The sequence below is a fragment of the Thyridium curvatum genome (genome assembly GCF_004353045.1).
Source record: "Thyridium curvatum strain D216 chromosome Unknown NODE_8_length_716436_cov_74.480370, whole genome shotgun sequence".
NCBI classification, from domain to species: Eukaryota; Fungi; Ascomycota; class Sordariomycetes; order Thyridiales; family Thyridiaceae; genus Thyridium; species Thyridium curvatum.
In genome coordinates, this window is record NW_022156763.1 from 21,902 (window position 1) to 46,896 (window position 24,995).

Below are 24,995 nucleotides of genomic sequence, written 5' to 3' on the forward strand. Positions count from 1 at the left end.
GATCTGTCAGCACTCAATGGTGAGACCGGATTTGCAGACCGTCGAGACGCACGCGGATAGGCACTGGTCTTATAGGCCCCAGACAGAATTGAAAGGCCATGGCAAGGATCCAGGGTCACCAATCTTGCTCTGTGGGCTGCGCTTTTGGAAGCAGACTTGCATCTACATCCCTTCCGATTGGCTTTCGGTTGAGCTGATTACCATTAGGGATATCATTTGTCTTGTATTGGCACGGTCCGATCCACCCCTCTGAGAAACGAAGTGTCAGAAGCAAGCAGTGGCGCCTTGGTCGGCGTTGCGACCCAGTCACAAGCGAGTCCTGGTCAGTCGTTGTGCCCTCCACAACTGTTTTCCCCGTTTCTTATGCTATGATGGGATGTTGGCGAGAGTGGATTTGAGCAAGTTTAAGCAATTACCCAGCTTGGCATTGGCCCTACCCCTGCAAGCCACGCTCAGCACACCGCACCATCGGGATGTGTCTCTGCTCCAGCATTCAAATAATAATGTTCTTTTCCAGGATGTGTCATTGGCAAGTTTGGGCCGACCGAGATGGGACTAAGAGGAAAACAGGCCCACGCTTAAAAGAATGGGAGGCGCGGAAAGAAACACATCCCTGACTTTGAACTTGCACTCAGATTTGAGTAGTCGGAATAGCAAAAACAGGTTCCAACAAAAATAATGATGGGGAAATCTGCTGCTTGAATGTAGCTAGTAGCATGATTTTATTGTCCCATGGAAATGATATCGGCCTAGGAGCCCGTCAAAACCGGAGCCCAACGTTTTCAAGATCATTGTTTCAGCCGGACCACTAGGTGCAGCATTTCAACGTTAGTTTTTCTCAATCCTTCCGCTCGAGTCGAGATGTTTTGCTTCTTTTGAATCTGAGGACTAACTGACAGCTTCATAAAGCCTCAACATGGTTTCTTCCTGCAGACGATATGGGTAAGTCGATCCAACCAGAACGGGCAATCAGTCGCTCTCATATGCACGCTCGAAGGTAATCTGATCCAGAATTCCAAATTCGATTCAAATCATCAACACAAGTCCAAGTCTGTTAACGTGCCGTAATATCATCCCTGGACTTCTGGATCTCGAGATCTCGCATGGGCCTCAAAGGCCAAGACCCGTCACGTGACAGGCACGTTCCTTTGCCGCCCAAAGATGTTGCTGCCCATCCGAGGACTTGTCGCCTGAAGGACAGATGCCTCAACTTGTCACGACGTGCAATTCGCAGTACGTAGCAATGCATTAGCCGCACGCAACATGGCTCTGGCGCCATTCCCAGGCTGCTGGGACTCTGAGGAGTTCCAGTATCCCAGTCTGGCAGCAAAGCCTCGGGTCTTCCGGCTCATCAGACTTCTGCCGCCCGCGCGCTCATTCTTCCCCATCTGCTCCGACACCTTGCGCGTCGAGATCATCGAGGCCGACCTCGGCGCAGCGGTCCCCATCGAGTATGACACGCTTTCATACAGCTGGGGTGTCGGTGCCAAGGCGCGGCCGGATCGGCGGGTCATCGTTGAGACAGCAGGTCAACAGAAGCGGGTGATGTGGATTCACAGACCGCTCGAAGCAGCGCTGCGCTCCATCGTCGCGAATCGCGTGACGGACCGCCCCATATTCGTCGACCAGATATGTATCAATCAGTCCGACGGAGACGAGAAGGCGGTCCAGGTTCACTTGATGGGGGAGATCTACTCACGGGGCCAGCGCGTGGTGGTCTGGCTGGGCCCGTCCACCGCCCTCTCCGATCTCTTCTTCGACATGGCCAGGGAGATGAACGAGGAAGGTGTCATGAGTCGGCTGATAGGTCCCAACAAAGGCCACTTTATGGAGATATATGACGCCGTGCTGGATCCCGATCCCAGCATCGAGTTGACGGGCGTGAAGAAAGAGGATAGGGACGACCTTCTGGCGTTGATCGCCAAGTTCGAGCGCCGCTTCTCGCAAGAGGCCATGATCCACGTCCTCGAAAGATCATGGTTCAACCGTCTTTGGGTCATCCAGGAAGCTTGCCTTGCACCCAACGTGACCTTCCTGTGTGGCTCTAGGATACTGTGTTTCGAGTGTCTTCGCAGCTCATGCGCATTTTTCACATTCTACAACGGCAACTGGATTCGCACGCAAAGGGGAACAGTCTCACAGCACGAGGTCAACCGTGCAAACCTCGTCTTTAAGCTGCTGCAGAGGTTCAACCGCATCTTCCATGAGCGAAAGGCCATCCATGAGCTCGGCCAGAAGCAGACTTACTACGACATCATGCTCAAGTACAACGTCAACGTCGACAGCGACAAGATCAACTGCACCAAGGCGGAAGACCGCTTGTTCGGAGTGTTGGGGCTGGCGGCTGACGAAGAAGTCTACAACACTGTCGCGGTGCGGTATGATGATAACGATGGCGACACGAGCCACAGCAATGGCGTGTTCACCGATTTTGCTTCGCTGGCGGTGTGTCAGAACCTGGACTTTTTGTCGCTTTCTCAATTCCCGAAGAGTCGGGATGGGCTGCCTACGTGGGTACCGGACTGGTCGACCGACTTGAGCATGTCTCGCGGTTATCTCAATCTCAAGAAGCCCGTATACTCAGCGGGAGGGCCGATGCCTACCATTCTACCACTTGTCGATCGAGAAAGAAGGCAGCTATCTGTATCTGGCCTTGTCATCGGCAAGATAATGCAAATCGGAAGCACGACTATCTTGCAAGACTTTGAAAGGCCGTACTTCGACAATGTCCAGTATCAGTCTCTCAAAAGGTTCTACTCTGAAGCAGATGATATGCTGCTCCGAGCAAGCAACATACCGAGCTGCCCATTCCCGTACGCAACAGATCATAGGTTGCGCCGACTGGCAGCTATTCGACTTGCCGATTTTGACTTGACGGCGAAGGACATGGCCACACGGTATGGGTACGACAGCACCACGGCGTATGAGAATCTCGAAGGAGCTTATGAGCAAGCCTCCACACTGGGACAAAGACTCATTACTTCCGATGAATTCCTCCGAGATCATTCCCTCTCGAATATCTTTCGAAACATCAACTCTTGGGCCCACGCTAGCGAAACGGATGTCCTTCACCTATGCGCTACCGACCCCGTGACCGGTTCCATGCGATGGTTGAGAGGGTGCTATGAATTCGCTCGGGAGATGGTCATATTGTTCTTCAGCTCAGCCAGAGTATCCTTGACGGCCAAGTGGCTGTATCTCAAGAGACGATATGGCGGACTGCGATTCCACCCACCAAATCGGGAGGAGGTCCTCGAGCGCACGGGACTTAATCCGGACCGCGCCGTTGCTAGACACTTGTCAGACTACCTGGACTTTGTGTTCCGGAACCGCGACCGCCATCTATTCATCACTGAGGGAGGCTACGTCGGTGTAGGTCCCGCAAGCATTCAAAAAGGCGACGTCGCGGTCGTCCTGTTTGGTGCGACGGTCCCGCATATTCTGTCACCCCGAGTCCTCCCTGACGACTCGATGGAGGATACTGTATGGGCGTATCTGGGCGAGGCCTATTGCGATGGGGTGATGGAGGGCCAATTTCTACAGGGAGTGAAAGAGCCTGAGACTTTCAAGATTGTGTAGAGCATGCAGATTGTCTTTTCTGGTTATTTGCAGCGTATGGCATAGCATCCAGCTTATTTGCCAGTGAGCACCCGATATTTAGGATACAGACTGGCACAGATTTCAAGTTGGACCGATCAGAGCATTAGAATCGCGTGCAGTAGCATTTGCTCAATCTGACTAAGTAACTATTTGATATGTTATACGGAAATCCTAAAGGATATCATCTGGTCAAGGACACATGGAGCACATTTTCAGCCTCTCCTCCGGCTTCGTTCACAATTATTAACACACCCGAATGGAGAATTTTTCTGACCTCGAGGTCATAGTCTAGATCTGGCGATATACTTTGACGCCACCAACAATGTGTTCTCTGTGCGGCACACCATTTATCTCTACGAACTTGGATGTGGGTTCCTGGGCATTCTTGTTGCGCAGTGTCTTCCACTCGCCAAACTTGGGAATCTGTGGAACATCGTCAGTCATCTGTTCTCTGTCTTTCCTTCTCTTAGGACACAGAGTTATGTGACATACCTTCTCCCCGCGTTCCATCGCTTTACAGAACGCGCCGTACACCTCAGAGTCGCGCTGTACTCCAAGTTGCTTGATGAGGGGGGCATCTAATGACGAGGATAGAGGTCAGCAATCGCGAAGGTTCCACAAAAGAATGACTTGGGATGAATTAATATACTTTCAAGTGGTTCCAAGGCAAGATCCTGGTCGGCGTGGTTGAATGAGCAGACCGAGACTCGCTCATAGCCTTGCTGATCGGCAGGAGGCTTGCACACTGTGGTAGAATTTGATGGATTAGCAATGCCGAAATGACACTCTGGACAGCAATCTTCTGTGTTGCTGCAGGCATTCAACTCAAACTCACCCCTGTGCCTCGTCGCCTTCAAGATCCCTCCCGACAGGATCTCCATCACATCGCCCAAGTTACAGACGAGTGCACCCTTCCGGTAAGGCACCCAACGCCACTTCTGGTCCTTGCCCAGGATCTGGAGACAGCTGACCGGCTGGCTAGGCAGGAACGTCGTAGCGCCGTGGTCGGTGTGGTTGGGCAAGATGTTATCAGCTGTCGCTCTGTCCTCGTCCTTCAGCGGGTGGTACACTTGGAAGCGACAGTAGGACGAGTGCGGTAAGATGGAATTTTTGCCTGGAACTTTCTGCCATAGGGCCTCGTCGGACAGACCGAGAATGCGTGAAAGGAGGAGGTATAGTCGACGACCCACGTGGTTATGCATGTGCTAGAGAGAGTACGTTAGCCATAGCCTTAAAAGCCTCCTTGAATGATTGTTGTGACGAGGGTGGCTTGAACTTACATCGGCGTACGCCAGGATTTCGTCGGCATAGGGCCTGATCTTCGGTGGGAGGCGGTTCTTCTCCCAGCATGCGCCGTAGAAGTTGTACGCCTCGATATGGTCGTAGTCCTCCCGCCCTTTCTACTCGGACATTAGTTATGGGATTCTTAACACCAGTCAAAACAAACTTTCTGGATCCTTCGCTTACCTCACCCCAACCCTTGGGGGGCTTGTAGCCCATCCAGTCTCCATTCTCACGGTCCCATTCGTACTCCTTCTTATCCTCATCGCTCATGGCGTCCCCGTTGCAGATCCAATTGGCAAGGTCAAAGACGCGCTGCATGGTGTTATCGTCGACGCCATGATTGACGATCAGCAAGAACCCTTCGTTGGTGACAGCATCCTTGCATGTCTGCTCAACTTGCTTCTGCTGCTCGGGCGTGCCATCGAGGAGCGCGAGGTCAAGGACGCGCAGGTCCTGCCACTCGAGGTCCTCCTGGGTCTCTGGCGGTGGTACCCACTTGGGAATGGGATCCTTGCCAGCAGTGTTGAGCTTGAGCTTGGGCAGAGGCGTAACGGTGTTGGTGATGGTGACGGCCATGGTGTTTGATCTATGCTGTGCAAGATGGGCCAGTATCCGGTGCTAACATGGGGATATGATAGACGAGGGCCCCCTCACGCTCGGGCATGGTGTTCGACACCGGAACAAGATATTATACGCAATCGCATGAAGGATCCGTCCCGATCATCGGCCCATCGCTGTGCAACCTGCTCACAAGCATTCGTTGTCGTTGTCATAAACATGGGTCCGTCTGGCCAATCCTGGGGTTATTATGATGTAGATCACATGCCCTAGTAAGCGATTGGTTCGCATAGCGGCATCCCGGCACGTCGCTGACCCTGAGGCAACCTGCCATAGGCTACCGCCCAACATCAAGAGCGAGTGCCTCTAGCGTAGCCGATGACAATGGGGAAACCCCGCGGGGCCCCGTACTTTTGTTGTATCGAATTCATATTAGCGTAGCCGACCGTAACCGGCCGACACCCTCCGCCTCCTGTCACTGTACCGCAATGGCGGCGTCCGCAGGCCGGGTTGATCCCATGACCTGGTGATACATGGGACCACCGGGGGTTGAAGCTGGGGAAACTGGGGGTAGATATGCACGAAATGATCTATCGGCTCCGCTAATCTGCCATCGGATACGCGACAGTCAGCCATGACACTGATAGCCCGCGCGTTTGCCCAGATGGAGGATACACGACAAGAGATATAACATCACCTCCGTCCCAACACATGGCCGCTTTTCTGCTTCCTTAGTTGCTGCTACAACTACACGCCCTCTCGCCTCCCCGCCATGGCCCCTCAAGTTGCGTCCGGAATGCCGAGTAAAGATGGTGACCAAATCTCTCCTGTCGTCCACCTGTGAGTGGCCGTCACAGTATAATGCACAGACAAAGCCCAAGTTGCTGACTCTTAGGCTTCTGTTTTGATAGTGAGGACAACACGGCCAAGGGCGAATGTTTCGACAAGCCGAGAATTACCAAGCCTAAGCCTGAGAGCATCGCCAACCTGAGCGATGAGGAACTGGCCGCGATGGAGAAAAAGATGGTCCGCAAGGTCGACCTTGTGGTTATGTCAGTTCAACAAGGGTCAACACTTACTCAGCTGAAAGCAATGCTAATTGGTGCGGCACAGGCCAATCATTGGCATTCTCTACATTCTGAACTGTGAGTTACTCTGTCTATTATCTTGCGGGGAGTACATGTGAAGCTAATCGATTGTAGATGTCGACCGCTCTGGTCTGGCTGCTACCCACGTCTACGGCATTACTGAGGATCTCAACATGTCTGAGACAGATTTCGCTACCGCTATTTCCATCTTGTTTGGTACGTCCACGCTCCTTAGCCCTCAACCTTGATAGCCTGCTGATGCCCTTGACACAGTCAGTTATATTCCGATGCAATTTCCGAGTAACATCTTGGTCTCGCGTATCCCTCGTCCGGGCCTCTGTAAGCCAATTCATACCCTCTGGGACAAAAGCCCCAAGCCATTGGATCCAATACTGATCAAGGGTCAGACATTTGCTGTATGGCTGTCATCTGGGGCGCTGTGTCGGCTTGCACTGCCGCCGTGAAGACGAAAGAAGCACTCTACGCCGTTCGAGTTGTTCTCGGTATCGCCGAGGCTGCATACTTCCCTGGTGCCGTGAGTGATGTTCAGAAAAAAGGCAGAGAGACATCTAAGAAATGCTAACAGACACCTTGATAGCTCTACTTCCTCTCAGCATGGTACAAAAAGGAAGAGCTGGCCAAGCGCATCGGTGGTGTGTTCATGTTCCAAGCTCTCGGGCAAGCTCTCGGCGGTTTCATCGCCGCCGCCTGCCTGACGCTTGAGGGCAGACACGGCATCGCCGGCTGGCGATGGCTCTTCATCGTCGAAGGTGTTGTGACGGTCGGCCTGGGCATGGCTTTCGCCGTGGTCATGCCCGAGTTTCCTCACAATGCGCGCCTGCTCAACCCTCAGCAGCGCGACCTTGCTGTCTGGCGGCTTGAGAACGAACGCGGATCTGCCGAGGTGCACGAAGAGGCCACTGCCTGGGATGGTCTCAAGGCTGCTGTCTCGGACAAGAAGCTCTGGCTGCTTGTCTGGTGCGGTGGTATGGGACAGGCCATGGGCTCGGTCTTCAACTTCTTCCCTTCTATCATCGCCTCGCTCAAGTTCGGAAAGTACGAGAGCTTGCTGCTGACAGTTCCACCGTATGTCGTCGCCATGGTTGGATATTACATTTGTTCATTTCTGTCAGACGTGAGTCCTACCGTTGTGCTTTATCCTTGCCTGATGCTAAGTCCTCTTCCAGCGCTACAACAAGATTTACATCATCATTGTTGTTAACCTCATTGCCTCGACCCCGGTCTACATCCTCGGCATGCTGGCCCCCAATGTGGGCTCTCGCTACTTTGCCATGTGCTTGATGCCAGTTGTCTCTGGTGAGTTGCTACTGACATCTTCATCAGTCCTCGCAACATTGGACTGATCCTTTTGAAAACACAGTCGCTCCTCAGGTCATGCTGTACAAGACCAACGGCATTCACATGGCACGACCGGCCACGAAGCGCGCGCTGGGCATGGCTCTGATCAACGGTCTGGGCGGCCTGTCCAACGTGTGGACCTCGTACCTGTGGAAGGATGGTGGCCCACAGTACTACAAGGCGTTTGGGACTCTTCTGGCCTGCGGTATCGTCTTCCTCTTCTCCATCACGGGCTACAAGTTCTGGGTCCGCCGGCTCAACAAGAAACTCGCCGGGACGGCGGTTCAGCAGGCAGATGTCATGCGCAAGCACCATGTTTCTCAAGAGCAAGTCGACATGTGTTGGCGCTATGATGGATATTAGTATGAGAGAATGGAGATGGCATGGGGAGGCGATTCTCCAGATATGCCATGCTGGGAGCTGTGATGGGGTCGGCGTCAACAGATCCATGTTGTATCAATGCGGTAGCTTATTACCACCTCTCGTTTGCAAGAACAGTGAAGGTTAATGTGCTATATTCGTGGGCGCACCATGTGCCTAGTGGGGGAAGTTGCACATAGATGTAGGGTCCATTGATCGATATAGTAGTTAACACCTACTGAATTGTATTGTGCAGACACTGAGCGAGTGCTACAAGAAGTGTCTCAGCACTTTGATGTGCCTGCTTGCCATGGTGTGTTGGGAGCATTTGATTGGATCTCGAGTGCTAACCTTCTCACCAAGCGCTCTGTGGTTAATATGAGCGCCTGATGCAAAACCGTTCCCTTAACGCAACCATTACTGACCAGGATCAAACTGCGAGGCGGCCGTAAACGTCTGTGGGCGGAGAAGTTGCTTCGCTTACATCGTCACCGTAAGTGCAAATACAATCCTACCGCTATTCTTAATTGAAGCAACCCCACCACCATTTCTGACAACCAGATCCACACATTCTTAAGAGCATATTGTAGGCAAAAAAATGCTACTATTGTAGGACACGCGATTTCCTCTGTGATAGGCCAGATAACTGCGTCAGCTGATTGGATGAAATGGAGATGCCCTGCAGGTGCACGTGATAGTGCATGTTGGTTGCCTCAAGGCCTTCGCTGCCGAATGTTCCTCCGGGGTTGGGCAAGATCATGACTGCTGCATAGCACTTTGTTCTGAGTCCCAGACCTTGGGTGAGCACATAGCAGTATGAATCGTTGGCATGTCGATACCTGCCTGGAGCCAGATGTATCTACGGGGCCTGGAGGACAACCTGCTTGCAAGTCGTGCGGAGCCTCGTCAGCAAAGCTCTTTGAAACACTGAAAGCCACGGCCGCCGCCAAAAATTCGTTCACACCTGCAATACCCGATGAGCCACCTGGACGGCTCAATCTTAGCTGGCCAGAGGCAGTTCCATATATCAAATCGGAAGCTATGACTACAGGCGTGAAGACGTCAGGCGATGGTCGCCCCAAAGAACACTCCACAGAGCGGGAGACGTCCAGTATTGCATCTGCTCCGGTTCACGGCCTCAGCCCGATGGAGAAATGCGCTATATACCCCGAGTCTCTTGACCTTAAACAGTTTCGCCTAGCTTGCATTTCTCCTGCTGTGGACCATGATAACGCAATACACATCTCTCTCGAGACCTATGTCCACGACGACTGCCCTGAGTATGAGGCAAGTTCGTACACATGGGGCGGTGAAAATAATGTCTCTACTCCGTGAGTTCCGCTTACTTTCGTCGAGGCATCTTAACTGTGCCTTGTGGATTTCTTTTTCCCTCTGTTACACTTGCCGCCATTGCTATCGACTGCATGCTGCCCTCAGTAATACCAGTGTTCATACATACTGATTCTCTCAAAGCTGTCAGCCTGTCTACGTAGGAACATACTGGGATTTGATCCTCCAAACCCAGAACTGCTGGGCCATGTTGCGGTACATGCGCCCAACACGAGGTCTTCGTCTAGTCTGGGTCGATGCCATTTGCATCAATCAGGACGACATTCAAGAACGAGACAGCCAGGTCTCGATCATGGGTCAGATATACAAGGGATGTTCTAGGGTTTTTGTGTGGCTAGGTCAGGACCTAGTTGCGCAACCCAAGGACAGATATCCTCCTCGCCATCGTCTCGAAGAGCTTGAGATTAGCACCTCAGCCCACCTTCATGTATCCTCGACAACAGGAAGGCTTGACATTCGGCAGCTGCTTGAACGGCGATACTTCAGCCGGCTCTGGGTCATTCAAGAGCTCATTTTACCCCCCCGCGCCATCATACCGATTGGAGACAAGCTCTTTTGGGCTGACACTGCCATGTTCACTCGTCTCGAGGAATACGGCTTGAAGTGGGACCGGACGGCTGCCCCATATATCCAGAGGGTGAGTCCTGTTTCTCCTATTTCAATTCGGGTTTAGCCTTCCCTTTGACCTTCTCCACTTGCGCAGACTGTCATCAAGGAGCAGACAATGTCATCTGAGAGAGTTCAGACCCCACCCTATATTCACTGTTATGTTGTAGCCGTCAATTGCTAAATCTACATACTCTCGAAGCTTATTACCAAGCGGAAATCTCTGTAGCCTCATGGCCCTTACGTCTCAGTCTCAAGCCAGCGATTTAAGAGATCGACTGCACGCTGTTCTTGGTCTTTGCCAGGACAAATCTAATCAGATCGACCTCCGACCAGGCTATGACCTTTCTCATCAACACATATTCATTGGCTTTTTTGCTTATTGTATCCTCATTCAGCATCAGACCGAGGTCTTGTTGAATGCTTGCGGTCCTATAGGGAGTGAGCCGTCATGGGTACCCGGGTGGCGGACACAAGCCTCTTGGGAGTGTACCTTTCCTGGAAAGAGCGGAGAGACGGTTGACTTGTTCAACAGTCAACTAACTATGAATCGACTCCTTGTAGCCGTACGGGAGGCTCGATCATGGACAAGAGATGCTAACATCGTTCAGTTTGTAAGACACGATGACCCACGCTGTGACATGGATGATCCTGAGCACACCTATGAAACCGATGATGGAAAGGAAATCAGGGCATATCGGTTGAAAGTTCGCCAAACACGTCCGTGGCACCTAGGAGCAACTGTCAACTCCGAGACCGGAGCACTCTCGATCAACCTCACCAAAGTAACCACCATTAGTTCTCGTCCCAAATTGCTCGGCTATTCCGGGGCTTTTGGACTTTTCGAGATACCGATTGTCGACAAGGATTCGCATGCAAGGAGGGCAATGTACATGGCAACCAAGAACTCCATATGCGGGGTTGTCAGACCGGGGCAAGATGAGGCTTTTGTCTTGGATACGGGACAATCACAACCTCTGATCTACTTGATTCTTCGAAGGATAGGCTGCTCCCGACGTTTCAAATTATTGGCCTCCTCTCACGTTGTTTGTTTCGTATCATTGTACAAGATACGTGACTGTGACTGGGCCTTGGCGCTCGACTGTTTGCAGAGTTCTGGGCTCTACGAACCTCTTCAACATGCTGGGGAATTCTTTAGTCAGCCACCCGGGCTCAGCATGAAACAAGCCCTTGGCCGAAACATGGGTGGCGAAGAAACATGGACTTTCCTGCCGGCAATGATCGAGGGCGCAAAGGCACGCAAGGAAGATCGATATGCTGATGTTTATGATAGCGCAGCCGAGGATCTTTATCTGAGCATGATTGATCCTAAACTCGAACCGAAGATTGTCGACGACAGGTCCCGCAGTGGGGAAGATGATATTAAGCGCTATGTTGAGCTCAGGTTTCGTCAGCGTGACTGGGAGACGTGCAGCACTTTGTACACCGGGTCAACAGGGCCATTATTGGTGTGGGAGTGGTGCCTTGAGGGCAAAACTCGGCATTGGCGTGACATTACCATAATTCGACCAGTGGTGTCTTGGGAACATTACGCACAGAGACTTGTTCTTCGATGCCAAGTTCAAGAACTGTTCGACAGCACTTTCGGAATATGGTCTAAACTAAAGGACAAGCTTGATTTCTACGGACTGTACAACTCTGGCAAGATTGGGACAACTAGCCAAGAAGTGGAGGCAAGGCTGCGAGCAGGACCAACGGAGGAGGACTACTTTATCGCTTGCCACTTGGAGACATGGTCCGAGGACATGTTCAAACATCTCAAGCTAGACGGAGATACTTATCAGGTCTGCATTGAATGAACTGATTTAGAATCTTATATGTATATACATGATCTGTTGCAGCTGCCATGAACTATTCTTTGAGATGGTGCTGGTTAAATTCTATGACAGAGACCTGTCAGGAGGTAGATATGCTATGTCTCAGACGAAGATGCCGATCCGCAGTCAAGGCCAGTTGTGGATACCACCGATAGTTGGCTGTCAGCTGCACATTTCTGATTCGAGAAGATCCCCTTCTTGCGTTGGTGTAATCAGAGACCATCATGCAAATGCCATTGACAATGTCTATCGTTCTATGCAAAGAGATTATAAATAGAGGCACTCCAACCCTCCATACCTAGGCATCTCTGCCCAGCCTCTCTTCATCGTCGGCAACCAGCTCGTAAGCGGGCCGGAACTTTCCGCCGGCGCCGGCCTTGGCGAGCTGGGGGTTGGGATGTGTGTCGGTCGTTCCCCCGAGGGAGGTGTAGCCCTAATTTGCTGTCGTCAGCTGTCTGCACTCTCCTCACAACCTAACCATAGTCCAGAAACGTACTTCGTCATAAAGCGAGCAGTATGGTATGCCTAGCTGGCGTATAAACTGCATATACATATCCCACAATCAGTATATACTCCGTCTGTTCTCAATGGTGCTCCAACTCACAGCCCATATCTCGGCGTAGTGCCAGTCGATCACGGGGTGCACGCGCATAAAGTCGGGCCAGCCGGCCGAGGTGGGGTCGAAGTGCTTGAGGTTCGCGCCGTGGGGGTCGGTCCGGCGGGTGCCGACAAAGATGGCGCGCACGGAGGGCCGCTCGGCGAGGTAGGCGTCGAGGGCCTGGCGCATGGGCAGGGCGAAGCGACACAGGTCGAGGCGGTACTGTCGCGCGGTGGACTCGGTGAACTCGTCGACCTGGGGGAAGGAGTGGTCGGCGACGACGTAGACGGCCTGTAGCGAGGAGGGGAATCTGCTCTTGTGTTTCGTGTCGATATTGTTGGGTGAGGTCGACGTCGAGTTCGCGGAGGAAGGGGAGGAGGAGGAGAAGTGGCGGCCGATGCACGCGAGAACGAGAATCAGTAGCACAAGAATATATTCGAAGTCAGTCAGGATTCTCCGGGCAGGTGCAATCTATCGGAATGGGCTGTGTGCGAACCAGTCTTTGCCGCCGTTGTAGCTTATCGCGAGCTGTTCCGGCCTGCATGGGGGTCAGCACAGCGGTTCGTGGGGAGGGAATGCGAACGCGGCCATTGACGCACTCGTAACGGTTGAGAGCGTCCTCCACAACGCCTATTGATATGCGCAGCTGGTCCTGCACCTGCGACAGCAGCGGCGTGCTGGCCTTTTGGTTGAGGAAGGCGTCGACCTTGTCACGCAGCTCGAGGCAGACGTGCTCGAGGGAGCGGCTGGCGGCGGCGGCGGCGGCGTCGGGGATGGAACCCCCGCCATTGAGCCGCGGCGGCGCGGGGCCAGTCTGGCGGTCCTGTTCCTCTATCATGTCGCCGAGTGTCCGTCTAGATCTATGCACAGGTAGCAGTAGTGAACATAGCAATTGGGTCCGGGTCGCGACGTGGGGGGTTGACAGAGACAGAGCAAAGGTCTGGGACAGTTTTGTTGTTGTTGGGAGGGACCCGAAAGGATCGATGGCACAGGATTCGAAGCGGTTCCATCCACCGCGCTGGAGAAGCAGCTAAAGCAAGAATCAGGGCTGTCTATCAGCGCTATTCGGCCTGCCTGTCATTATCCGCCCCGCCCCCGCATGGAACCCGCGTCCCTAAGAGGAAGGCGGTGAGTGGCCTGAGCCTTCCATCTCCCATTCCGCGCTTTCGACACGTGACGATCACCTCGGCACAGCCGGCCGAGAGAGCCCGAGGAGGGAAAGGTCCAGTCCATCGCGATACAATGTTCTCTCACCGGGTAGAGGCCAAGAAAGGACCCAATTACTGTCCTTCCATCACGCAGGTGGCTTCGGATCTCTCGTCTATTGACTGGTTCTCAATAATGCTCTGTCTCGTCCGGCTATTATCGCCATGACAGCCATCAGCCAGCGCCCTCAATCGCTTCCCGAATTCCATCCTCAGCAAATGGAAGCCACACGGGCATTAAAAGTGATGCCGCGCGCCGACGGGAGATCGTCATTATAACAGTCTCTATTATGTCCTCTATTATGTCCTCTATTAATCTATAATATTCCTCCCGAGACTCTAGCGAGAAGGAAAGGATAAATCCCTCTGCGCCGCCGTTATTGCAGATCCTTCCTGAAATACACCCGATCGTAGCCGCCTGCCCTCCGCCTGCCCGTCTCCTGATACCCGAGCTTGGAGTAGTAGGCAATGTTCTCGTACATCTTGACGTTGGTGAACAGGACCACGGCCTTGAACCCGCGCGCCTTGGCCACTTCCTCCGAGTAGTCCATCAGGATCCTGCCGTACCCGGAGCGCTGCACCTTGGGGTCCACGACCAGCTTGTTCACTTCAATCGCGTCTTCGTCCGGGAGATTCGACAGCACGACCGAGCCCACAATCCGGCTCGACTTGGTGTCGGCGCCTTCGCCCTCGGCCGCCACGACCGTCTCTTCTCGCGTGAGCACGAACACGTCTTGCTTGCCTTCCTCGATGAGCTTGACGTAGTCCGCCAGCATCGGTCCCGGTAACTGGTTCATGCGTTCAACGTATTTGGTATAAGCGGCCGTGATCAGCTCCTTGATCGCCGGCACATCTTCCGTCTTGGCCCTTGTGATGCTCGGACCTTGGGAAGACGAGTGAGGTGTTGGAAACGCTGACATGGCGAACGATCTTGCTTGGTGCGCTTCCTTGTCTTGTCTTGTCTTGTCTATGCAACGATTCAATTCAAGACAAGAGATCCGTGAAGAATCGCTTGGCGCTATCAAGGGACACGATGCGTGCGCCTTTTTATTGACATGTTCGTCGGCGGGATCTAAATGATGACTCGACTCGACAGGTGGAGCCAAAATCCCGTATTCGGAGATAACAATGCGCAGTTGTTCGACCGCGCCATTCTATGACTCTTCAAGGGGTTCCCTTGATAACTCTGCTGATAACTCACTTACTGTCGATTGTCAATTGGATATTTATATCGACTCAGTACCGTGGTCACCTACTGCATGTGAGGAGTTGTGTTGCTAGCTTTCACTCTTCCAACGCTTGCCAACTGAAATTGCTATGACTCACAAAGATCCTAGCATGGGTTCCAGTTCAGTTTCAACATGATACCAGTGACAAATATTGTGTATGCACAAGTCATCATGCTACAGAAGCACGCCGCCGCGCATAACTGTTGACTTCGGCGGTGCATGTGACGCTGGGTGAGACAGACACACGCTAATTAGCTGGACACAGCAGAAGAAGCTACCTAAGTTGATGACGTTACGCGCGTGCCACCTCTGCTAGTTAAACCTCTTGCCAGATCACAACACAGACACATCGCGGCAGACGAAGTTGTTCCCACAGACACACACAACCAAGCCCCCAGCTCTAGTAATCGTTATGCCCAGTACTGGCCACACGATACTAGCACTCGTGCTCGCATCCGAATACGTCCTCGGCGGCCTCGGACGAGTGTCTGCCGTGCCCTTCTCGGCCCTAAACGAGCGCATCTTCCAAAAGAGCATCAAGACAGCGCCTCATCCTAGCCCGGTGTTTCCCTTCACTGACGTTCAGAGCCCCAAGACGGTGCGGCTGCACATGCTGGTAGTCGGTGCCCTCATGATCACCGAGGGCATCCTGCTGCTCAGCCCGGCTACGCGAGCGATGTCTGGCACTCTCGGGCTGGGCTGCTTTCTGACCGTGGCTGGGGCTTGGAGCCAGATGAGAGCCGGGCTCAAGTACTGGTTGCCGCTGGTCAACTTTGGCTTGGCATGGGCTGTTTGGGCACTCGACTAAGAGCCTCCAGGACCATGGAATATGCGCTGCTGCATCATCCGAAGCCGCGAGCAGGGGAGACACCTAAGCAGAGTAGAGGGAGAAACGTAGTGAGATACTCTGGAGAGTTGGGGTTACTCGACGGGAGTGGATTCACGAAGGCGAATGAATACCATTCGCCGTGCCTAGCGAGGATACACAGTCCGACAAATGCTTGGGAGGCTTGTTTGGGCATCTCAGAAGTGCGGCTGAATGTACCTTTCAACGGCACTTGGATCGGGACAACAGCTCGATGTGGGATAGTGTGTGCTTGAGGCCCCAAACAAGCAAACACACAAGGTGTGGCGGGCAGGAAATGCCGATGCTTGTCTCGGGAGAGGAGAACGGGTTAGCCCCTTTCATCTGGGAAATTCTCATTCAAGCCTTCCCTCTCTCTAGCCCAATCTAATGTCCGGGGAGCAGCGGAGACAAACCCACGCGTCCTCATCGTGGGCTTCAAAACCCGACTCATCGACGAGTTCAGCCCAGCGCTACGACATTGGGACCGGAATGGGCCATTTACGAAACAATATATGCTCTACCATGATTGCCTACAAAAGAAGCCCCAAGCTCGTGTTATCCTGAACATAGGCGTGCGGCAGAATGCACTTAGTTCTCTGCCAAGAGGTTGTCAAAATAAACATCGCACGTCACATCTGTCAACATGTACTGCGCCGCAAAAAGTCGTCGAGGATCCAATTTTTATGCTTGATGATCCTTCGCCAATCGTGTGGTGGAACGCACATCAGTTCTTGACGTCTCGTGGCCACTGGGGAAGGTCATCATCCATCATCCTTCTGCCTACCATTGGTTTTGCGCTCGCCATCACGTCTCGCCCGGTGATCACGAAGATGCTCTTCACTTTGAAGTGCCCAGCCCTGCTCTGCTACTAAGAAGGAGCTAGAATGGAGTAAAAAAACCCCAAGTGGACCAAAATCACGCACCCGGTATCGGGCGATTCGGAGACCATGGAACGACGCCATCCCTGCCTCCCACCCCTGCACCCGGTCCTGATGGCACGAGAAAAAAAATCTTATCAGATGCATCAGATCAGATTAGATGCTCCCATTGGCTACGACAACGTCATCCACTACCCACACTCCTGGTCAAAGTACCGCTACAAGCCCGCAATATCCTCTAGATGCATTGCCCTTGTGTCGCTTTGGGTCATGGTGCCGAGCGTGGCTTGAGGCGGACTTTGGTGTGCGGGAACGATGGTGGCCGGGAACAGGTCTGCCGAGGGCAGACTTGGTTGGGCTGCAGTGTGTGCTGGGTGAAGAATCATTAAAGATGAAAGGAGGATGGATTCAGTCAGTTGTGCCTCTGCGTCTTTCGAGAGAAGAATCCCTGCTTCAGCCATCGATAAGACCATCATCACGATTCGACCATCGCATTCGGATTAAGCAGCACTGAGCTTTGAGACCTTTCGACGACACAGCGACGCACCATGGCTCTCCAGCAGACCATCCCGGCTCTGGGTGAGCCACTGCCGCAAACAGAGAAGCTCTCCCTGCTCTACGGGCCCGTCGACCCGCCCCTTGTCGACCTCACCCTCGGCGAACTGCTCGATCTACAGTGCCAGCACTACGGCACACAGGAGGCCATCGTGATCCCCTGGACGGGCGCGCGGTGGACCTACAATGAGCTCAACCACCAGAGCCGGCTGCTGGCGCGGTCGCTACTGTCGATGGGCATCAGCCCCGGTGACCGCGTCGGCATCATGGCAGGCAACTGCGAGCAATACGCCGCCGTCTTCTTCGCCGTGGCCCGGCTCGGCGCCATCCTCGTGATCCTCAACAACACCTACACGCCCACCGAGGCGCAGTACGCGCTCCGCTTCTCCGAGTGCAAGGTGCTCTTCACGACCAAGCAGATCGGCCGCCTCGACAACACTCGCTTGCTCATGGAGCTGGCCGGCCAGCCTCCGTCGCCCAAGGTCGTCATCATCCGCGGCGACTCGACCGGCTACGAGACATACGACGACCTGATTGCCAGCAGCACCAAAGAAGACCCTTGCAAGCTCGCCCGCGTCGAGTCTCGCGTTCTGCCGTACAGTGTAGTGAACCTGCAATTCACGAGCGGTACAACTGGTCTTCCCAAGGCCGCCATGTTGACACACCAGTCAGTTGCACCACCCACTTTATCGATTTCTTTCATCCAATACCTATCTGTATTGTACTGACTCCCGACTGCAGCAACCTCGTCAACAACTCCCGCTTCATCGGCGACCGCATGCGCCTCGGCCCAGACGACGTCCTCTGCTGCCCGCCGCCGCTCTTCCACTGCTTCGGCCTCGTCCTCGGCCTACTCGCCTGCGTGACCCACGGCTCCAAGGTCGTCTACCCGGCCGAGGTGTTCGACACGCGCGCGACGCTGCGCGCCGTCGTCGACGAGCGCTGCACGGCGCTGCACGGCGTCCCGGCCATGTTCGACAGCCTGCTCGCGCTGCCCGAGGCCGCGGGGCTCGACGCCGCGCGCCTGCGCCTGCGGACGGGCATCGTCGCGGGCGCGCCCGTGCCGCGCTGGCTCATGGAGCTCATGGTGTCGCGGCTCGGCATGCGCGAGTTCACGTCGAGCTACGGGCTCACCGAGGCGAGCCCGACGTGCTTCAACGCCTTTACGGACGACGCCGTGCAGCGGCGCCTGACGACGGTGGGCACGCTGATGCCGCACGCGCAGGCCAAGATCGTCGACCGCGAGGGGCGGATCGTGCCCGTCGGCGAGAAGGGCGAGCTGTGCATCGGCGGGTACCAGCTGCAGGCCGGCTACTGGAACAACTCGGAGAAGACGGCCGAGGTAATGGTGCGCGACGAACACGGGCAGCTGTGGCTGCACACAGGCGACGAGGCCGTGTTTGACCACGAGGGGTACTGCAGTATCACTGGGCGGTTCAAGGATATCATCATTCGAGGTGAGATTGACGCTGCTCCTTCTTCTTCTGGTTTTGCCACCAAAGGACCGATATAACATGGGGCTATTTCACTGACATGGTACACTCATCACTACAGGCGGCGAGAATATCTATCCTCTCGAGATCGAAGAGCGACTCGTCGCGCACCCGGCCGTCGCCACCGCCGTCGTGGTTGGCCTCAAGGACCATCACTACGGCGAAGTTGTCGGCGCGTTCCTCGGTCCGGCGCCGGACCAGGGCAACGCATCGCTGCCCTCGGACGCCGAGATGCGCGAGTGGGTGATGCGGCAGCTCGGCAAGCACAAGTCGCCGACACACATCTTCTGGCTGGGCCGCGACGGCGTGCCGGCCGACGTGCCGCTGACGGGCAGCGGCAAGGTGCGCAAGTTTGAGATGGCCCAGCTGGGCGACAAGATCCTCGCCGAGAGGGCTGGCAGGGCCAAGTTGTAAGACTACATAGAGGGGGGTTACTTGGGATCAGCTATCATCATGACATATTACGCAGCGAGTAAGATATAGATAGAACTTTCATAGTATATTGGGTAGATAAAACGGAAGGGCGAATAGAAAGTACATTGGCTGTTGCTTTTGCAGCTGTATAAGCCGCATCATAGCTGGGAATGAAGCCATCCCAATGCTTGCCACACAGACGACATTTTGGCACATGCAGAGAACGTAAGAACTGAGCCGTTTCTTCCCGAGATAGCCGTAAGCTAGTCGAGGCCAATGCAGACCTGAATACTGCCCAGAGATGCCAAGGTGTGAGACTGGCGGTACCAGTACATCTATCCTGAGCACTCAGACAAAGGGTGAAGCGGCATTTTGGGAAAGTATTTCGCCATCTGGTCCCCACGATGAGCAGGGATGCCCCCCCTCCCCTCCCGGGTCCACGGGTGTACGTACGTGAAATACTTATCTGATCCGAGTGTGCGTGCCGTGACTCTCCGAGCTCGCTCTAGCTTTCCAAGCGACGACCGGCCCAAACCAAAGCCAACGCCCGCTATGATATGAAGCGAGAGGAGACGCACCCCACACACACACCCACACCCAGCTCACTACGCAGTGGGACTCGTAACAAAAATTATCTGATCCGGTAGCTTGCCGAGAGAAGTTATCAGATCCGTCCTCTGTACCTAGCGGGGAGGTGGCCGCGTCTGCGTCCACTCATTTGCTGCACTTCCCTTGGTGATGAGACGGCGCCAACGCCATGGCATGGGTCTCTTGCATGGCGGGCACGGTGAGAGGGGCAAATTGGACAAAATCAGGGATCCTTTCACTCAACTGGATGCCTCGGCTCTGCAGTGTCTTTCTCGTGTTGCGCCCTGCGGTCCTGCATCAACAAATCTTGGCATCCTGTCAATGTCCACATATCCCCAGCTGTGACTCTAACCCGCCGGATTCCGGTCCACTCTCTGTGCCACGAGCCTACTTGCCTTGGGATTTCATACTCTTTTTCATTCTGGATATGATCTGCAGTATCAACAGCTTCACTTGACAGAGAAAGTGGTTGAATCTTGTGTGGTATTCCCATTGATCGGCCTTGATTTGATCTCTGCACCCTTCCCCCTCTCATCTCGACAACCTCCTTCCACTCCTTGAACCCCCTCAAAAAAGCCCATCATGGCTCGCCTTGCCGATCACAAGCCCAGTGATCCCATCATGGTGCTACCGCACCCGTACCTAACGCCCTACTTCCTCACGAAGACCACGAGACCAGGCACCTCTGATCCGGTCTACCAGCTCAAGGCGGGCAAGGCGCAAAAGCCGCACGTCCAGCTACAGAACGACAACCTCTTCTTCTCCGAGCCCGAGGACGTCAAGTCCAGCGACCGCCCCGTCGACTCCAACAACACAGCCTGGGCCCGCGCCCGCCGCTCTCCCGCCGTCACCGTCTCGTGGCCTGCGTCAGCAGCGGCGCCGACGCTCGCACAGCTCTGGCTCGTTGTGTACATCGTCGTCACCGTCCGGCCCCAAGAGGAGCTCTTCCGCCTGCGCCTCAACGGCGGCGGCAGCAACTCGACTACCAAGCTGGCCCAGCAGCTTAAAAACGTCGGCCTTGCCATCGCTCACCCCGAACCCCGCGGCCCTTCGAGCAAGATCTTCCCCGGGCAGCAGGACGAGCTCGTCGTCCTCCGCAGCACCTTCTGGCAGGGCGCCGGCTCACCCTTCGGCCCCCGCCCCGTCTGGACGCCCGACACGTACGCCGACGACGGCGGCGAGGAAGGCGGGCTGGCGCGGTACCCGTCCCTGACGCTCGACTACACCATGGCCGACGAGCCCGGCACCGCGCTGTGCTGGCACCCACGGCGCGCGGCCAAGCCCCGGCCCGGCGCCGTCATCTACAGCCGGTACGTGCCGCACCTCGGCGAGAACTTCAGCATGGTGGCGCTCGACTACACCAACGCGGAGCACCTGGGCTACTTCCACGCGTGGCAGAACGACCCGCGCGTGTCGCAGGGGTGGAACGAGACGGGCACGCTCGAGCAGCACCGCGAGTACCTACGGCGCGCGCACGAGGACCCCCACCAGTTCACGGTGCTGGCGCGGTTTGACGACGTGTACTTTGCGTACTTTGAGATGTACTGGGGCAAGGTGAGTAACTATCTCCCCTCGTTCTCTATGCGGACTGCTGGTTGCAGCACTGTAGATGGGATGGAAAACTGACCCCGAGGACTTGCTATTAGGAGGACCGCCTGGGCGCGTACTACGCGGCGCACGACTTCGATCGCGGCCGCCACTCGCTCGTCGGCGATGTGCGCTTCCGCGGGCCGCACCGCGTGTCGGCGTGGTGGAGCAGCCAGATGCACTACCTCTTCCTTGACGACCCGCGCACCATGGCCATCGTCGGCGAGCCCAAGTACACCAACACGTCGGTGCTGGCGTACGACTTCATCCACGGCTTCGGCGTCGACAAGTTCGTCGACCTGCCGCACAAGCGTAGCGGCTTCATGCGGTGCAGCCGCGAGCGCTTCTTCCAACTGTGCCCTCTGGCCGAGAACGATAAGGTGGTGGGCGGGACGAATGTCGGCTTGGTACCGAAGCTGTGATGGAATGAGGAGAAAAAGGGGAGGGGGAGATGTCAAGCAGACATGGTTCACCAAACGAAGAGGGCACTGTCCCTATATCTGAGTAAATACTGTCTTGATTGATGTGTTCAGCGATGTATATAATTCTATAAAGATTGGTTCAAAAACCTTCCCGTACGCCTATATGTTTTGTGAAGATCCCATGTCCAAGAGCGAAAAGCCACCAAGCATGTCTGTCCATGTCCCTCAGTCGCTCAAGCAGCAGTCGGCTTAAGATCCTTGTCACCGAACAGAGCCATGTGCCTCCAGCAAACTGTGTCACAAGTCAGTCAAACGTCACCAAATCGCTAGTCAAATTGAACCACTCACTTCCAAACCCAAGATCATCCTCAAAGAACATTTTGGCCGTCTCGTCACCGTCGCGCGTACCCGTTGGGCCGCTAGCAATGGCCGTCTTACCGACCGCCAGGCCAATCATCGAAGGCCACCGCTCGAGCACGACGACGTCCTTCTCGTGCGTGGGGTCGCTCTCCTTCAGCATCGCCTCGTAGAGGTTGTTGGCCGCCGCCCAGCCCATGTGCATGGCACCACCGCAGCGCTTGATGCCAGACCAGCTGACCATGTCGCCGCAGGCGAAGTGGCGGTCCGAGTTGGGGACTTCGGCAGGGAAGTTCATGCTACGACCGTCCAGTTAGCGATCCATACCTAACACATACGACAAGAACAAGTCGGGACGGAAATAGGCATACCTCCCCGAGACCTTGACCAGGCCTTCCTTGTCCAGCGCTGCCTTGGGCAGGTACCCGCTGCCTGTGGGAACACTCCGTGAGATGGCCATGATGACATTGCTGGTGAGCAGCTTCTCGCCGTTGGTGAAGGTGATCTCCTCGGCCTCAGAGCCGTCTTCGGTCTTGACAGTGACGGCGGAGTCGAGCCTGCGCTCGAGCAGCACCTCGACGCCTTGCTCCTGCACGAGGGCGAGCGTGCGCACCTTCATCTCGTCGGGCAGGTCCTCGGCCGAGAGCAGGCGGTCGCGCGAGTGAACCAGGGTGACCTTGAGGTGCGGGTGCACGACCTTGAGCTCGGTGGCCATCTCAATGCCGACGGCGCCTACGATTTGTGCGGTGACACTTGTCAGCTTCTCGACATATTCCTCCAAAGAGGTAGCATGGAGAGGTAAACCACTACTCACCACCACCGACGACAACAACACCATGTTTCCCCTCGCTGACCTTCTTGATGTGGTCGGCTGCCTCGACGAGGTACTGCTTGCGTGTGAGGGCCTGCGGAACGACTGGCCAGACGCGCCGCAGTCCCGACGCGGCGATGAGGTAATCGTACTCGGTCTCGACGGGCTTGTCGCAACCACTCTTGAGAATGAGAGCCTTCCTGGCGGTCGGGTCGACGCTCTGGGCGCTGCCCTGGACGACGCGGATGTTGGGCCGCTGCAGGGCACCGACGTCGGCGTAGCGTACCCAGGCCTTCTCTGCGTATTCGTTGGAGGCGAGGGCAAGCGGGGTGCCAATAAGGTGGTCTGTGAAAGAGAGATTGGGCGCTGCGTTAGCATTGCTATTACCGGAGAGGGTGTGAATGCAAAAAGAAAAACCGGGTTCGTACAATAGCCGTCGCGCTCGTCGACAATCGTCACATCGACGCCGTTGGCGAGCGGAGTCTTGGCCTTGATCGGCTCGCCGCTCGTGCGCGCCGGCCTGCCGGCGGCCATGTCGCAGATGCTCAGAGCAGCGGAGAGGCCGGCGTACGCGCCTCCAATGACGAGAACCCTGTAGGGCGCAGATTCACCGAGGGAGCCCATATTTGCGACGCTGTCGTCCAGTGGCGTGACAGGGGAGGAGGAGGAAGTCGTTGGAGAGAAAGAGAGCCAACGTGCAGTGGTTCGCAGGACAGTATTGGAGCGGAGGGCCGTTTGCGACAAAGCGGTGGGAAGAAGAGAAGGGCTGGACATGTGCTGTTTGCGACGGAGAGAAGTCGTGGATGAGAACGACCTTTTGAGGAAATCGCGACCACTGATCAGCAGAACGGTGCCAAACCGCGCCACTGGGCTGGCTGGACAGGCAGCTCCGAGACGGACAGCAGCGTGGACCGCCGGCTGCATGGTCTTGGCTGGGAGGGTCAAGTCGACTGCACACTGGACGTGGATGTGGGATCCGGATCCACAGGGCTAACGGACGGTTTTATCTGATCCGAGATAATCACATGGGCAGATGTTTCCCAACGGCTCGAAGGTCGGAAGGAAAGGGGAGGCGTGCGGGAGCATGCCATTTTGAAGTAGCCAGAGAGTCTCTTGACAGTGTGTGATGTCAATACTCCGAGCAGCACAAAGTCGCGATCCGTCACGATTATCCCGCCCGCGGTGATAGGAGATTGCAGGCGAAAACTGTTCTCTGCTCCATGTACCCGACTCTGTCCACGTAACGAAAACCGAGGATCCACAGACACCGCAGAATCAAATCTTATCAGATCCGAACCATGCGGTAGCATTTGGTGGGAAAACGGGAGAAAGGTGTGTGTGCCAGGGTCCACAAGCTGAGCTCCAATGACGGTAGGGTTTGCTTAGTCTGCGGCCAAGTCCTGCTAGCCGACATCGCTCTCGGCGAAATCGGTTTTCATGTAAGGCATTTTGCGTGTGAGAGGCTGGCAATTCAGCAAGGCATCTGGGGAAGCTGGGCAGAATGTTTCAACGAAGGATTCGAGGGGATGAGAAAGAGTGGACTCTGCACTCCGTGTCCTCCGATTAGGTCATCCGCACTTCTCGATGCCATCTGCAGCTTCGTGGCACTTCTCCGTGCAACTCTTGGCCATCTCCTTGGCCCCCCCCCCCCCCCCCCCCAAGTGGGCCGAATCAGAGACCTAAACATCGAATTCAGGCTTTACAACTGGAGCTAGACCGGCCACTCTGCACCAACGGTCTCAAAGAGGCAAGGGGATTCTTTGAATGAGGAATGGTCCTCATGCAAGTACTGGAGCCTGCTGGTTGATTCTCATCGTCTTTACTTCTATGCTCAGGAGCTGGTTATTAACTACACTTTGCTCGGTACAACAAGCAAAAAAAGATCGACCAGACAGATGCCGCCGCCAGACCGTGCCGCCATGTCAAGACCCTCCAGCACAGACACGAGACTGCCACTACTTCCCCCGG

The 24,995-nt window shown here is 55.2% G+C and overlaps 9 protein-coding genes across 9 annotated transcripts; 6 read left to right on the top strand and 3 right to left on the bottom strand.

The window, feature by feature from the left end:
* Positions 1 to 1,263: 1,263 nt before the first annotated feature.
* E0L32_001956 (uncharacterized protein) lies at positions 1,264 to 3,579 on the top strand (the record flags this gene model as incomplete). The annotated part of the gene is made up of 1 exon (XM_031136092.1): positions 1,264 to 3,579. One exon carries the CDS (start codon positions 1,264 to 1,266, stop codon positions 3,577 to 3,579), a length of 2,316 nt encoding a protein of 771 aa, XP_030989064.1.
* Positions 3,580 to 3,888: 309 nt separating this feature from the next.
* Positions 3,889 to 5,460, bottom strand: E0L32_001957 (uncharacterized protein; the record flags this gene model as incomplete). The annotated part of the gene is made up of 6 exons (XM_031136093.1): positions 3,889 to 4,023; positions 4,093 to 4,178; positions 4,250 to 4,345; positions 4,436 to 4,805; positions 4,881 to 5,000; positions 5,068 to 5,460. 6 exons carry the CDS (start codon positions 5,458 to 5,460, stop codon positions 3,889 to 3,891), a joined length of 1,200 nt encoding a protein of 399 aa, XP_030989065.1.
* A 754-nt stretch (positions 5,461 to 6,214) lies between these two features.
* E0L32_001958 (uncharacterized protein) lies at positions 6,215 to 8,252 on the top strand (the record flags this gene model as incomplete). Its single annotated transcript, XM_031136094.1, has 8 exons — positions 6,215 to 6,282; positions 6,354 to 6,494; positions 6,556 to 6,587; positions 6,645 to 6,746; positions 6,938 to 7,065; positions 7,129 to 7,665; positions 7,718 to 7,847; positions 7,912 to 8,252. 8 exons carry the CDS (start codon positions 6,215 to 6,217, stop codon positions 8,250 to 8,252), a joined length of 1,479 nt encoding a protein of 492 aa, XP_030989066.1.
* Positions 8,253 to 9,290: 1,038 nt separating this feature from the next.
* Positions 9,291 to 12,025, top strand: E0L32_001959 (uncharacterized protein; the record flags this gene model as incomplete). Its single annotated transcript, XM_031136095.1, has 3 exons — positions 9,291 to 9,580; positions 9,723 to 10,236; positions 10,376 to 12,025. The coding sequence occupies 3 exons, from the start codon at positions 9,291 to 9,293 to the stop codon at positions 12,023 to 12,025; spliced, it is 2,454 nt and encodes an 817-aa protein (XP_030989067.1).
* Positions 12,026 to 12,341: 316 nt separating this feature from the next.
* Positions 12,342 to 14,766, bottom strand: E0L32_001960 (uncharacterized protein; the record flags this gene model as incomplete). Its single annotated transcript, XM_031136096.1, has 4 exons — positions 12,342 to 12,476; positions 12,648 to 12,932; positions 13,138 to 13,501; positions 14,294 to 14,766. The coding sequence occupies 4 exons, from the start codon at positions 14,764 to 14,766 to the stop codon at positions 12,342 to 12,344; spliced, it is 1,257 nt and encodes a 418-aa protein (XP_030989068.1).
* Positions 14,767 to 15,487: 721 nt separating this feature from the next.
* On the top strand, positions 15,488 to 15,883 carry E0L32_001961 (uncharacterized protein; the record flags this gene model as incomplete). The annotated part of the gene is made up of 1 exon (XM_031136098.1): positions 15,488 to 15,883. One exon carries the CDS (start codon positions 15,488 to 15,490, stop codon positions 15,881 to 15,883), a length of 396 nt encoding a protein of 131 aa, XP_030989069.1.
* A 1,465-nt stretch (positions 15,884 to 17,348) lies between these two features.
* On the top strand, positions 17,349 to 19,324 carry E0L32_001962 (uncharacterized protein; the record flags this gene model as incomplete). The annotated part of the gene is made up of 4 exons (XM_031136099.1): positions 17,349 to 18,022; positions 18,097 to 18,812; positions 18,910 to 19,258; positions 19,318 to 19,324. The coding sequence occupies 4 exons, from the start codon at positions 17,349 to 17,351 to the stop codon at positions 19,322 to 19,324; spliced, it is 1,746 nt and encodes a 581-aa protein (XP_030989070.1).
* Positions 19,325 to 20,432: 1,108 nt separating this feature from the next.
* Positions 20,433 to 21,859, top strand: E0L32_001963 (uncharacterized protein; the record flags this gene model as incomplete). The annotated part of the gene is made up of 2 exons (XM_031136100.1): positions 20,433 to 21,404; positions 21,497 to 21,859. 2 exons carry the CDS (start codon positions 20,433 to 20,435, stop codon positions 21,857 to 21,859), a joined length of 1,335 nt encoding a protein of 444 aa, XP_030989071.1.
* Positions 21,860 to 22,092: 233 nt separating this feature from the next.
* On the bottom strand, positions 22,093 to 23,951 carry E0L32_001964 (uncharacterized protein; the record flags this gene model as incomplete). The annotated part of the gene is made up of 5 exons (XM_031136101.1): positions 22,093 to 22,151; positions 22,208 to 22,515; positions 22,588 to 22,948; positions 23,031 to 23,372; positions 23,456 to 23,951. 5 exons carry the CDS (start codon positions 23,949 to 23,951, stop codon positions 22,093 to 22,095), a joined length of 1,566 nt encoding a protein of 521 aa, XP_030989072.1.
* Positions 23,952 to 24,995: the final 1,044 nt, after the last annotated feature.